Here is a 12259-nt window from a genome sequence, read left to right on the forward strand (position 1 = left end):
ATAGATGAGTGGAGCATAAAGTGTCACATTATTTTGTATGTAAATTCAATATAATTTTTTTAGGATAAATAACATTGACTTTCCTGAAATTTGGATACAACAAATTAATACATTTGGAGATAATTAAATCAACATCTTTATTAGGTGGTGTGTTGACAAGTGGTTTTGGGGTTAAAATAGCCACAAAAGATAAAATAGGCTATTTTAGTCACAACAAACAAAACATCACATCTAACCCATAATCGTTACACTCTTCTCTCACAAAAAAACTCAAAAAAGTCAAAAAGTCCTTATCAAATCAAGCTTTTTAGCCCAGGCTAAAATAACCAAAAAAGCCAAAAAGCCAAAAAGCTAACCCACTTCCCAAACGGAATTGAAACGAATATAGGTAGGGTTAAGACTCAAAGGCTCCGTTTGGGAAGAGTTAGATTGGGCTTTTTTTGGCTATTTTAGCCACAAAAGACAAAATAAATTATTTTAGTCACAAAAAATAAAACATCACATCTAACTCATAATCATTACACTCTTCTCTCACAAAAAAGCCAAAAAAGTCAAAAAAATAAAAAAGTCCTTCCCAAACCAAGCTTTTTAGTCCAAACTAAAATAATCAAAAAAGCTAAAAAGTCAACCTACTTCCCAAACTAAACCGAAGATAAATAAAATAATATATATATATATATATATATTCTAATGTAAAAAACATAACAACATCACTTTTTAATTCATAAGACTAATAAATTATGAAAAAAAATGAGTTAAGTTTTACGTAAATTAAAATCTTAAATGAGTCTAATATAATTATCCAAGCTTGTAAAATTTATTGTATTTTCTCCAAATTTTAAGAGATGTGAATATAATTTATCTAATATTTTATTTATATATCATTATCCTATACAAATATGATCATTCATTATTTTAATTTTCTCTTATATATTAAATTTGAAATTAAAAAAATAAAATAAAATAAAAAAAAAAATTTATTAGAAAATATATTTGAAAAGATAATTAACTAAAATAAAAAAATAAAATTTTAATTAAAAGTTAATTAAAAATTTGACTATTTTAATAAACAACACTGATTGGTGGTTTAAAAAATCATACCTCAAATATTATTTTAAATATAAAATGATATCATTTTAATATATTCGAACCATTTAAACCATAAAAATTCAGACCACTAAACAATTTTCTTTAATAAAAATACTCTACCATGTAATTAGTTCACCGTACTCTCTTTACCATAAAGAGTAAAAAAAGGGAACATGAGTGTCAACCCAAATAATCATGGGGGACCTTCCAGTAATTTGCAGATCACTCTCTTTCGTCAATCACAACGAAATTTAGGACTTAAATGTCATTATCGAACATTTTGCCGGAAAACCCGATTTTCTCTCCCCGCGTTCCTCTCTCTCTCTCTCTCTAGATTTTTCTCCCAATCAAATCATACATATAACCTCCAATTTGACTCTCTCTCTCTCTCTCTCTCACTAGGGTTTTCACAATCTGATCGAGCTCAGTTCTTTGCCCAAGGGAGCAAATTCATAGCTGAGTTTTAAGCTCTGTTCAATGCTCAACTCTCTCTGCTCGATCTGTTGATGTCTCCACTGTAAGTCTAGGGTTTTATTCTTTACTGCATGCATTGCCTAATATATGTGTATTTGTGTACATAAATGTATATTGTATGTGTGTAAACATGTGTGAATGTAAGAAATGTATGCACATTTTGGATTTTTTTTGTGATTTGTTTCAGTTCCGTTGACTATGTGTTGTAATTTAGCTGTACTGAGGTGTGAATTAGGTAGGGAAGAGTTTTATATCAGTTTGTGGAATTGTGTGAAGTGCTTTTCTTTGATTGATTTTGATGAATTAGGGTTTAGAAGTCAAGGCCTCGGAAATGTCGAAACGTAGAGTAAAATGAGCAAGACAGAAGTAGTTTCGACGATGAAGCCAAAGCCACCTCCTGTTCCTCTCGGGACGCTGATCGGTCGAGAGCTGCGGAACGAGAAGGTCGAGAAGCCTACAATTAAGTATGGGCAGGCTGCTCTGGCCAAAAAAGGCGAGGATTATTTTCTGATCAAACCCGACTGCCAGAGGATTCCGGGCAATCCGACGACATCATTTTCAGTTTTCGCGGTAGTTGCTTTGTCAATTTGATTTTCTATGAGCTTTTGTTTGAAAAAATTATTGGGTTTATGGTATCTGCATTGATTGTAGTAGAAAATGACATATTGAATTGGGTTTATATGATAGATATTTGATGGGCATAATGGTATATCGGCTGCTATATTTGCAAAGGAGAATCTGTTGAACAATATTATGAGTGCAATTCCTCAAGGCATTGGTAGGCAAGAGTGGCTTCAAGCCCTTCCTCGGGCATTAGTTGCTGGTTTTGTGAAAACAGATATAGAGTTTCAGCAGAAAGGCATGTATCTACTTCCATCATATTAGTGCTTCTATGCTCCATTTTTTTCTTTTTTCTTTTTTTCTTTTTTCTTTTTTGTGTTCTTATTTTGCCTTTTGATATTGATGATAGGAGAGACATCTGGGACAACTGTTACATTTGTTGTGATTGATGGGTGGACTGTGACTGTTGCATCTGTTGGGGATTCACGATGCATATTGGACACACAGGGGGGTGTGGTTTCTCTGTTAACTGTTGATCATAGGCTGGAAGAGAATGCAGAAGAGAGGGAGCGTGTCACTGCAAGTGGGGGTGAAGTGGGGAGGCTCAATGTTTTCGGGGGCAATGAGGTGAAAAATAAATCTGTTGTTCACTCGTAATACTTGTAGATTAAGGACTAAATGACAATTTCTCGATTGTTTGTTTGGTTCATAGGTTGGTCCACTCCGATGTTGGCCTGGTGGATTGTGCCTTTCTAGGTCAATTGGTGACACAGATGTGGGGGAGTTCATTGTCCCAATACCTCATGTTAAGCAGGTGAAGGTGTGTAAATCCAATTCTCTTGGTGATCGTTTCTTGACTTTTATGGGGTAGTAGAATGTGGAGTTCAAGAATTTTATTTTCTTTTTTATTTATTGGCCTTTTAGCTTTCAAGCGCTGGAGGAAGACTTATAATTGCATCTGATGGTATATGGGATGCGTTATCATCTGATGTGGCAGCACAGTCTTGCCGTGGTTTACCAGCGGAACTTGCTGCAAAGCTGGTTGTTAAGGTGATTAGACATGAGCTTTCTTCTTAACCACCTTTATGCTTTTACTCATGCTATTTTTTTTATACTAATTCTTGTATATTCCGTTGTTTAGGAGGCTCTCAGATCAAGAGGCCTGAAGGATGATACAACTTGCCTTGTTGTTGATATTATTCCCTTTGACCAACCAGTCTTGCCTCCGACCCCAATGAAGAAACCAAATTTGCTTAGTTCACTTATCTTTGGAAAGAAATCTCAAAATTTTGGGAACAAAGCAACAAATAAGCTTTCTGCTGTTGGGGTTGTGGAGGAATTGTTCGAGGAGGGTTCTGCAATGCTTGCAGAAAGGTTTGTTTCTATAACTTGCCTTTGAAAATGATAAAGCACTAACTCTTAACGTTACTGGTCGGAACCATTTTGAAGACTAAAATCTTTCTCTTTGACCTATATTGCCTGGTGGTTAGGTACTCGGGTACTAATGTGATGAGGTTTAGATTCACTTGTTTGATCTATTTTTGTTATTTTTTATGGTTAAGGTTACCTTGAATATAAATATAAATGGAATAATGTTTTACTGTTATCGTGGCTACAAGTGCAGGCAAAGGTTTGTCTTCTTCTATTTGTGATTGTAGGCCAGAAGTAGAGGACATGCTTTCTACCTGATTTAATACACCAGACTAATCTAATAATGTGATTGCAAGGAACAGAGCATATGATTGAATATCATTCACAGTCGGGTAGTTTGTTTCCTTTCTTCTTTGTGGTTAGCTTTCTTTTCTTTGGGGACTAGTTGGAAAATAGGTTTTGGATTAGCTGATCCAGGAATTCATGAGGAGTGCAGAGAATACCAGATGGATACAATCGCAATTTTTTTATTTTATTTATATACATTTTAAAAAAGGAACTGATATTAAATGTGCTCTTCAATCAATAATCAATATCCTAAAGTTGGGTGCTTCATTTTTTGATGGAGACTCAAGTTAACCCAGTGTTTTACAAAGCGCTAGGCGCACCGAGGCGATAAGGTCTCCTATAGCTTGAGCGCGAGGTGCGCGGCGAGGCCTGCGCCTTACCAAAGTGAGGCGCAAGTAGTAGAAGAAAACCAAAATTATAAAATAGACGAACTTTTCAACATAACAAATATATATAAAATTCCAAAATTAATAAAGCAAGTTTCACATTTCAAATAATTGATAAACATAACAATCATTCTTCAAAAAACTAGAAATATAATACCCAACGAATAGATATGAAGTATCACATTCACATCCACAAAAAATCTCTAGTTTTAAGATCATCCACATAAATTTCAAAACAACTAAGCTTCTAGTTTGTAGTTCAAAAAAGAAATAAAAACCACTTAATCAACAGCTGGAGTATAAAAACAGGTAAAGCCCATGAAGCCTACGTCTCGTGCCTCGAAAAAAAGCCCTCGCCTCAGCGTCTAAGCTGCACCTTGCGTATTGCGCCTTGCCTTGACCTGTTCAAAACCGATTCAGGAATCTTGAAGGAGTTGCTATCCATGTTTGTAGAGAAGTTCAAAGCATGCTTTGGAAAGGTAGACATACTCTCATGGGTTCTTTGATGGTAGATATCTCCTTCCTAAGATTTCTCGAAACTGTGTAACTGTCTCTTGAGAGTGCTACATTTCCATATTATTTATATATTATCCAAAGAGTTTTCATCATAAGGGAAGTTCATGAAGTCTCAGATGGTGGCCTTCTTGAGATAAAGGATCTTACAAGGGGCAAGCGAGCCTTTATTCTTTCAGGATATTATGATATGTGGCTTTCCTTCTAGTTACAATGACTCCCCCTCCTTCCCCCCAAAAAAACAGATAAATAAATAAATATACATAAAATAAATTATACAATAAAAAGCAAGTATAATCATTTTGGTTCTTCACCAATTTTGCATCATTACATATTTTTCCTTTTTTTTTTGGGTTTTTTGTTTTTTTTCTGACGGTGAACTGATTAGGAGCTGTCATCTAAATCATCCAAGTTACCAAATCCTCTTGCTCTGGGTATTCCCATACAAACTAATGTGTGACAAAGAGGTGTCTGCCCTGTGATTTAGAAACCGGTGACATGATTCTGTTTGCTTTCACCTTTTCAAAATTATATCAGCAGCACTATCCTAGAGAAAAAACTCAAAGCCTAAGAAGTGCACAAATTAAACATTTATCTTTTCACCCATCATCATCATTTTGACAGTATAGATTTGTATTTGGATTGACTGTGTTTGGGAGAATAATTTCAAAACTCTCGTTATAGTTATTGATATGCTGTGATGTTGAAACCATTCGGAATCAATAATTCATTAAAAAGGGTGGCCCATCTAGTTAGTTCAGCTATCACTGCTGGAAGCCCCTGTGGTTGTTCGGTTCGTAAGAGTATTTCTACTACTTATCCTTGTTCAATTGAATCATACTCAACAAATTACTTTGAAAGTATAATTCTTGTTGTGCCGATTAAAGCTGATTTTGTGGCTGTTGAAATTTTATGGTTGCAATCTATTTTTGAGATAGATGAAGCCTCTTCTGATCCCATAGAAGGAAAGAACGCTCTGAAGTTTATGTCATCTTGAGCTGTTCTTCTAAATTTATGTCCATCCTCTATGGAAATGCAGGCTGGGTACAGATTTTCCTTTGAACTCAAACTCTGGGCTCGTCAGATGTGCAGTTTGCCAAGTGGATCAATCGCCGAGTGATGGTTTGTCTGTTAACTCCGGGCCCTACTTCTCACCTGCATCAAAGCCATGGGAAGGCCCCTTCCTTTGCGCAAATTGCCGGCAAAAGAAAGATGCCATGGAAGGAAAGAGGTCCAGTAGACCCATAATGACTGCATAATCTGGTAACGCAGTAAATATTAATATATTTTTTCTCTGGCAGTGTGAGCATGCTTTGGTTTTTTCTTTTGCGGTGGTCATTGTTATAGATGTGTGTAAGAAATGAAGTAGAGATATTGAAAGGTAGGTGGTTTTTTCTCTTTGCAATTGGCAAAAAAGTTTGTGTTGGTTGTGGTTTGTGCTCAACTGTTGGACTGACTGACAGAGAACATCATGCTATCTGATGCTTATGGTTGTGATAGTTTGATTGCTAACAGCTTGAATATGCAAGTAAAAATGATTGTTGCAATGACATCTTCTGCAATATTTCATTCGTGTTGAACATTTCTACAACTTGTCCTAGGAACCTTATGGTTTCATGGTATGGCATGTATATTATTTTGTTGTTGCACGTGTAGTAAAATTAAATAGTGACATGGCATTTTGGCATGAACCTTTCCCCTTCTTTTTTTTTTTGCCCAAAAAAAGCCAATTACTGCTTGAACTTTTAAATGTATTATACCTTTGCTTTTATCATGTGTGATTGGATGGTGCATTTTGTTTGGTATATCTGGTGTTTGGATTGAGGGTCTCTTCTGTAAATGGTGGATCAACATTGTTCAAACAAATGCTGGCCCCTATTTTGTATTTAAAGTATCAATTACCATTCCATTCTTGTAGTTTGCCACATGCTGAATATTTACTAGATATAGGCTCTGGTGGTGGCACTGAGAGAGTCGAACACTTAAAATGAGATTTGAATTTGTGACCCATACTTCTTGAGGGGCCTATTATGACTATCACTTCGCCAACTCCTTGGGGTTACATTTGGTTATTTTACTACTTCAAAGCCAATTATTTCTCTAAAGGTAAGGGTTATATGCTTGTTATATTTTGCATTCACTGTTGACTGAATCTTAACTGTAATCTCATCTTCCTATTTTATGTCCTATTTCTAGTATTTTTTGTGGAACTAATTGCGTCATTTTAGTTGTCAATTAAGTGTCAAAATATCATGTTTTGAGAGATTTGCTCTAGCAATGCATTTTTTTTTTTTTAAAACATGATTCAATTTCTATTATACAATGTGATTGTAAATATCTGATTGCATGTATTTGTAAATTTTTTCAAATAAAATTGTAATTAAATTTTTTTAATCAAATAATTAATATTTCTCCTATCTAAAAAATAATAATTAATATTTCTAAATGCTTCAATTCATTAGCTTAATTCAAATTTGCACGAAGTAAATAAAATAGGATTGGATGGTTAGTATTTTTTGATGGAATGTCTTTAAATTGTATTTATATTAAAATTATTTTAATATAACAGTTATATTTGAAATATATAAATTTTATTAAATTTATATTAAAAAATACATAATAAAGAGTAGTGTCAAATTTAGCCCGATAAAGAGTATTTTTTGGCATCATGCTAGTATTTTGGTAGAGACAGTATGACACGATGATATTTGTCATGATGATGGTGTAATTGTTTGTATTATTATTTATTTTATTTGTAAAAAAAAGGTGTAAAAACTTGAAACTCAGATCTCGTTTGGCAAGTGTCCTTTTTAGTTAAAAAGTAAAAAAGTTGCTAAACAAAATCAAAAAGTCAACAATTCATACTAAAAAGTCAAAGATTTCATTTTCTCTTTACTTTTTGTACATTTTTTCGTAAAAAGTCAAAAAGTCATTTCAAATATACTAATTTTTTTTACATTATATTTTAGTTAAAAAATTAAAAAATTACTAAAAAAACATGTTCCCAAACAAGGACTGAGACTCAACTTGAATTAGGAATATCTGAGTTGAGTGAAATTGGAAACACAATTGAGCTTTAAAAATCAAAACTCGAGTATAGTTTTTTCTTTTACCTTCAAGAATGATCTAAATATATACGAAATGAAAAATAGTGAAACGCATTAGGTAACTCAAATGATAAGGGGTTCTTTATTTTTATTTTAAAAATATTTGTGTGCACTAAATTTGTTATTTATTTATTTTCTTTTTTTATGTAAACAAGAAATAAGAAATTGACAATGTTATTAAACACTTTTTTGGTAAATCAAAAGCCAATTATATATCTATCGAACCTAAGGGAGTGGGAAACTTGTCATCCAGGCCATGAGATATGAAAAGCAATAAAAAAAAAAAAAAATGCACAGTATAGTTTACATCTACAGTACAAAATTTGCAAATTAACGTATGACATTGGTTTCTGAAATGAGCAAAAACAGTATTGCATTGTTTGGAGTGTCTTAAAAAAGTTAAAAAGTCACTATCCTATTTAAGTCACATCATCTTATTTGAGTCACATCACCTCTCTATCACATCGCTTCAAACCCAACCCATATTTCATAAAAAGTCAAAAAATACACTTATTTAGGTCATCTCAAACCACCCAATGTTCAATAACTTTGGATTGTGCCAAACAAAAAAATCAATTAGGTCATCGATTAAATTGTCAATTTAATTGAAATTGAACTATGACGTCATAATTACTTTATAAATATATTAAAATTACACTTAAATCAAAATATATATAGATATTAGAATGCTTATATATATTTGTCATATATATATGTGTGTGTGTGTGTTAGAAGTTGATTGTTTTTAAAAATAAAATTAATAATTAATAATTATATTTGTCAAATGATGTGGTTTGGTAGTTGTAGCGTAAGCCTTTTAAGCACGTGATTGGCAATTCAATCTCCCATAACCTCTCATTTTATAAAGAATAATGTTCGACTTTATAAAAGAAATATCATGAAGAGTTTCATAAAGATTCTTCATTTTTGAATTACACGGGTTTGGGATTCATTCAGACTGGAACTTAAACCAATCAAAATAATACCCCCACAAAGAGGCAAAGACAAGGAAGGAGCTAGGGTAAGTTATAGTGTCAGCAACACAACGTATCAATGAAATTATATTAAATGCAAAAAAAACCAGAAAGATTTTTAGAAGTGCAAGCTGCAAAGTTTGTTTTAAGTGAATTAGCACCCTATTCGCGGCCAGAGACACATGTCAGCATCTAGTTACAAATCAGAATAAGTAAACGAACATATTTCTTACAAATACGCAATTTAAGTAAACAAGTATGTTTCTTACAAATACATGATTCTTTAGTTGCTATCCCTTTCGAAAATAAAATTTTAGCAACGCGAGAACAGATTTTCTACGAAAGCAATCCCTCTCTTGCCAATAATAGATAAAGAAAACCGACACATTAGCAACTTCTGGATTTGGAAATACTGGTATCTACAGAACACAAGATTATTATTCTCTATCGAAATGATGTTGATTAAGAGATAATGCAGTACACCAATCTAACGGGTTTTTTTCGTCTGTCTCATTTTTTTTTTTGTTGATATTTTTCTCCATTCCAATGGTCCGTGTAACAGTTGCAAATACTAATAAGAGAAGTAAACTCACGAAGCTCCTCAAAGGAAATATTGCAGATGGTTTGTCCTGTTTTTATAAGGCAAATCCTCCTTACAATAAAACATACTTTCACAATTTGAAGGTTTGCACCAAATTCAAATCTCCATGTAATCGAATGTATATTCCGTCTACACAAGATTCTATTATATTTTCGTTACTGTCTTGATCACTTATTCCTAAGCCTATGTTTGGTTGAGGGATTTGAGAAGCAATTTGGAAAAGAAAAATGGAAATGTGTGTGAAATTAGGTAAAATGTAAGTATATTTTATTCATATTTCACATTCGTTTTTTATTTCATTTTCCAAATTTTTTTCTAAATCTCCCAACCAAACACATCATAAAGATTTTGTATATTATATTAATGTCAATTTTTACATACTTTTGTCTTAATTTGTACCCAGTTAAGCCAATGACAAAAATAACCATATTCATGTCACTTCACTAGCATGAGTTGATTGAAAAGCCAATTAAAAATCCATAGCATCTTTGGGCCGAGCCTTTGTCCGCTATTCTACTTTATATGGGGATATTTAATCAATAATTCAGTCTTTTTTGGTTCACCTTCTCATTTGACATATAAACTCTACACGAGTAAGGAGCACCTGGAGCAAGACTATTAATAAATAGACAAATATCTAAGTAAAAATGAAACCAAAAACAACTATATAACATATACGGATGTGCAAGACCGAACTTTCGGTGTCTCTGTCTGAGCGAATACTAGCTAATGTCAACTAACTAATGTACTTTTTAACAAATGAAATCTCAACTAATTAAATTGCTAATAATGACTACAACTTATATTAAATAAAATAATTGAATAAAACAACTGCTTCTTTAAATAACGAAAAAAAGTAAGAAACAAGACCTGTCATTTCCTTGAAAGAGCTCATCATTTACGTTGTGTTTGATTGAAAAATTTGAGGAGAAATTTGGAAAGTGAAAAAGAAAAGTTGTGTGAAACTAGGTGAAATACATTTCACTTACCTTTTTCATTTCTTTTTTCAAATTCTTCCTTAAATCCTCCAACCACATACAATATTAGTCCAACATCCGAGCCCTAGCATAAATGATAGATGCATTAGGTTTTGATTTTTCGTGTCTTCTTTCCAGTAGTGGATGGCTAGTGAAGTCCCCATTACTTGTTGTGGCACTATTCTAATGGAACCAAACACACTAACGTTGTGTTTAGTTAAGGGATTTGAGAAGAGATTTAGAAAGAGAAAGGAAAAAAGTGTGTGAAATTATGTGAAATGTAGGTCTATTTTATTCACATTTCACCTACTTTTTTCTTTTGCCTTTTCAAAATTTTTCCTAAATCCCCCAACCAAACAGAGTGTAAATAATTTCTACAAGAGATAGATATCAGTCCAACGCCAAGGTTTTGTCAAAATCTGAGTCAAGCTCTTCCAAACAGATTTTTTCTTGAACATAGGTTTGAAATTCCTTCATGATACGTTTGGTACGAGAGAAGGGAAAGGAAAAGAAGATAAAATAAAAGAAGAGAATAGAGGGAAGAAAAGAGAAGGAAAAATAATTTCCTCTCACAACTAATATCCTGTCTCCATCTATAATACTTCGGAGCTCACAACATCAACTGTGTACGGTGGTTAACCAAAATTTCACATCTGGTGTGGAAAGATTGTCATGGACCAAATTTGGTGATTTAAATGCAAGAATAGGTGATCTGCGAACAAGCTCAATCACTTGTGAGTTGTGACATATCGAATTAACTACATTTGCTTGGTATTGCAAAGTAAAAAGAACGACATCAAATAATACCATTGAAAAGAAAAGAAAAAATATAACCTTTTATACTCCATAACATAACAAGAAGAATGAGTACAAATAATGCAATGCATGTTTACCTACCAATCACAGCACACACATATCTCTGACACATTTTTAACAACTTTCCCATTGATACTGTCATTGTAGACTCTAGTTTCAATTTCGCCCTCCACATAAACCGAAGAGCTACAAAAGAGCTCCACACATTAGATAGAAGTAAAATTATGAAAAACTAAGGTAGCGTTTGGTAGAGTTTTGTAAATGTGATTTGAGAGTATGAGTTGTATTTTGAGTTTGTGTGTTGTGGAGTTATGATTTGAGTGTAGAAAATTTGTTTGGTAAAGAGTTTTGAAAATAGTTTTGGAAAAGAGGTTTGATTTGAGTGGAGAATTATTGATGTGACATTTAATATGTGATACAAAAATTTACAACTCATAACTAAACATACAATTCAAAATTATTTTAAAGCACATAAAAAATTAAAAAAATTTCAGAAAATATTTTTTCCGATTATATAAATCAATTGCAAAAAAAAAAAAAAAAAAAAAAATATTACTGTTCCGGACAGCCGGCCGGTCAACCGGCCGGACGACCGGCCGGACGTCCCCTTAGCAAAAATTTTGAAAAAAAAAACAGAGCAAAAGAGCGGCTGAGACAGATTTGGTACAGAGCTCTCAGCAGAGCTTTTGAAACGTGATTACAAAATCCTAAACAAACATCATACTGAAACACAGGTGTAGAATCACGTTTCAAAAGCACAACCAAACACAGCCTAAGGTTGCGTTTGGTAGAGTTTTGTAAATATGATTTGAGAATATAAGTTGTATTTTGAGTTTGTGAGGTTTGGAATTATGATTTGAGTGTGGAAAATTTGTTTGGTAAAGAGTTTTGAAAAGAGTTTTGATTTGAGTGGGGAATTGTTGATGTGCCATTTGATATTTGATACAAAAATTTACAACTCATAACCAAACATACAACTCAAAATTATTTTAAAGCACATAAAAAAATTTTAAAAATTCAGAAAATGTTTTTTTCGATTATA

The 12259-nt window shown here is 32.8% G+C and overlaps 1 protein-coding gene across 2 annotated transcripts; it reads left to right on the plus strand.

Moving 5' to 3' along the window:
• The first annotated feature begins 1223 nt into the window (after positions 1–1223).
• LOC114308613 (putative protein phosphatase 2C 5) lies at positions 1224–6292 on the plus strand. 2 transcript variants are annotated; one of them, XM_028254227.2, is made up of 8 exons: positions 1224–1606; positions 1871–2133; positions 2251–2422; positions 2534–2751; positions 2837–2944; positions 3049–3174; positions 3266–3498; positions 5782–6292. In XM_028254227.2, the coding sequence occupies exons 2-8, from the start codon at positions 1915–1917 to the stop codon at positions 5999–6001; spliced, it is 1296 nt and encodes a 431-aa protein (XP_028110028.2). In that variant the 5' UTR covers positions 1224–1606; positions 1871–1914; the 3' UTR covers positions 6002–6292. The 2 variants fall into 2 exon arrangements, with proteins under 2 accessions (XP_028110028.2, XP_028110029.2); XM_028254228.2 differs by having other exon boundaries at positions 1272–1606; positions 1878–2133.
• Positions 6293–12259: the final 5967 nt, after the last annotated feature.

The sequence above is a fragment of the Camellia sinensis genome, chromosome 2 (genome assembly GCF_055761805.1).
Source record: "Camellia sinensis isolate YWXY chromosome 2, ASM5576180v1, whole genome shotgun sequence".
Taxonomy (NCBI): domain Eukaryota; kingdom Viridiplantae; phylum Streptophyta; class Magnoliopsida; order Ericales; family Theaceae; genus Camellia; species Camellia sinensis.

What these genes read in the sequence shown, in the direction of transcription:
- LOC114308613 (XM_028254227.2), top strand. Translation starts at nt 1,915, where the DNA reads ATGAGCAAGACAGAAGTAGTTTCGACGATGAAGCCAAAGCCACCTCCT. An exon ending in ATGTTTTCGGGGGCAATGAG is followed by an intron (nt 2,752 to 2,836) that starts GTGAAAAATAAA and finishes TTTGGTTCATAG; the next exon opens with GTTGGTCCACTCCGATGTTG. An exon ending in TCTGCAATGCTTGCAGAAAG is followed by an intron (nt 3,499 to 5,781) that starts GTTTGTTTCTAT and finishes ATGGAAATGCAG; the next exon opens with GCTGGGTACAGATTTTCCTT.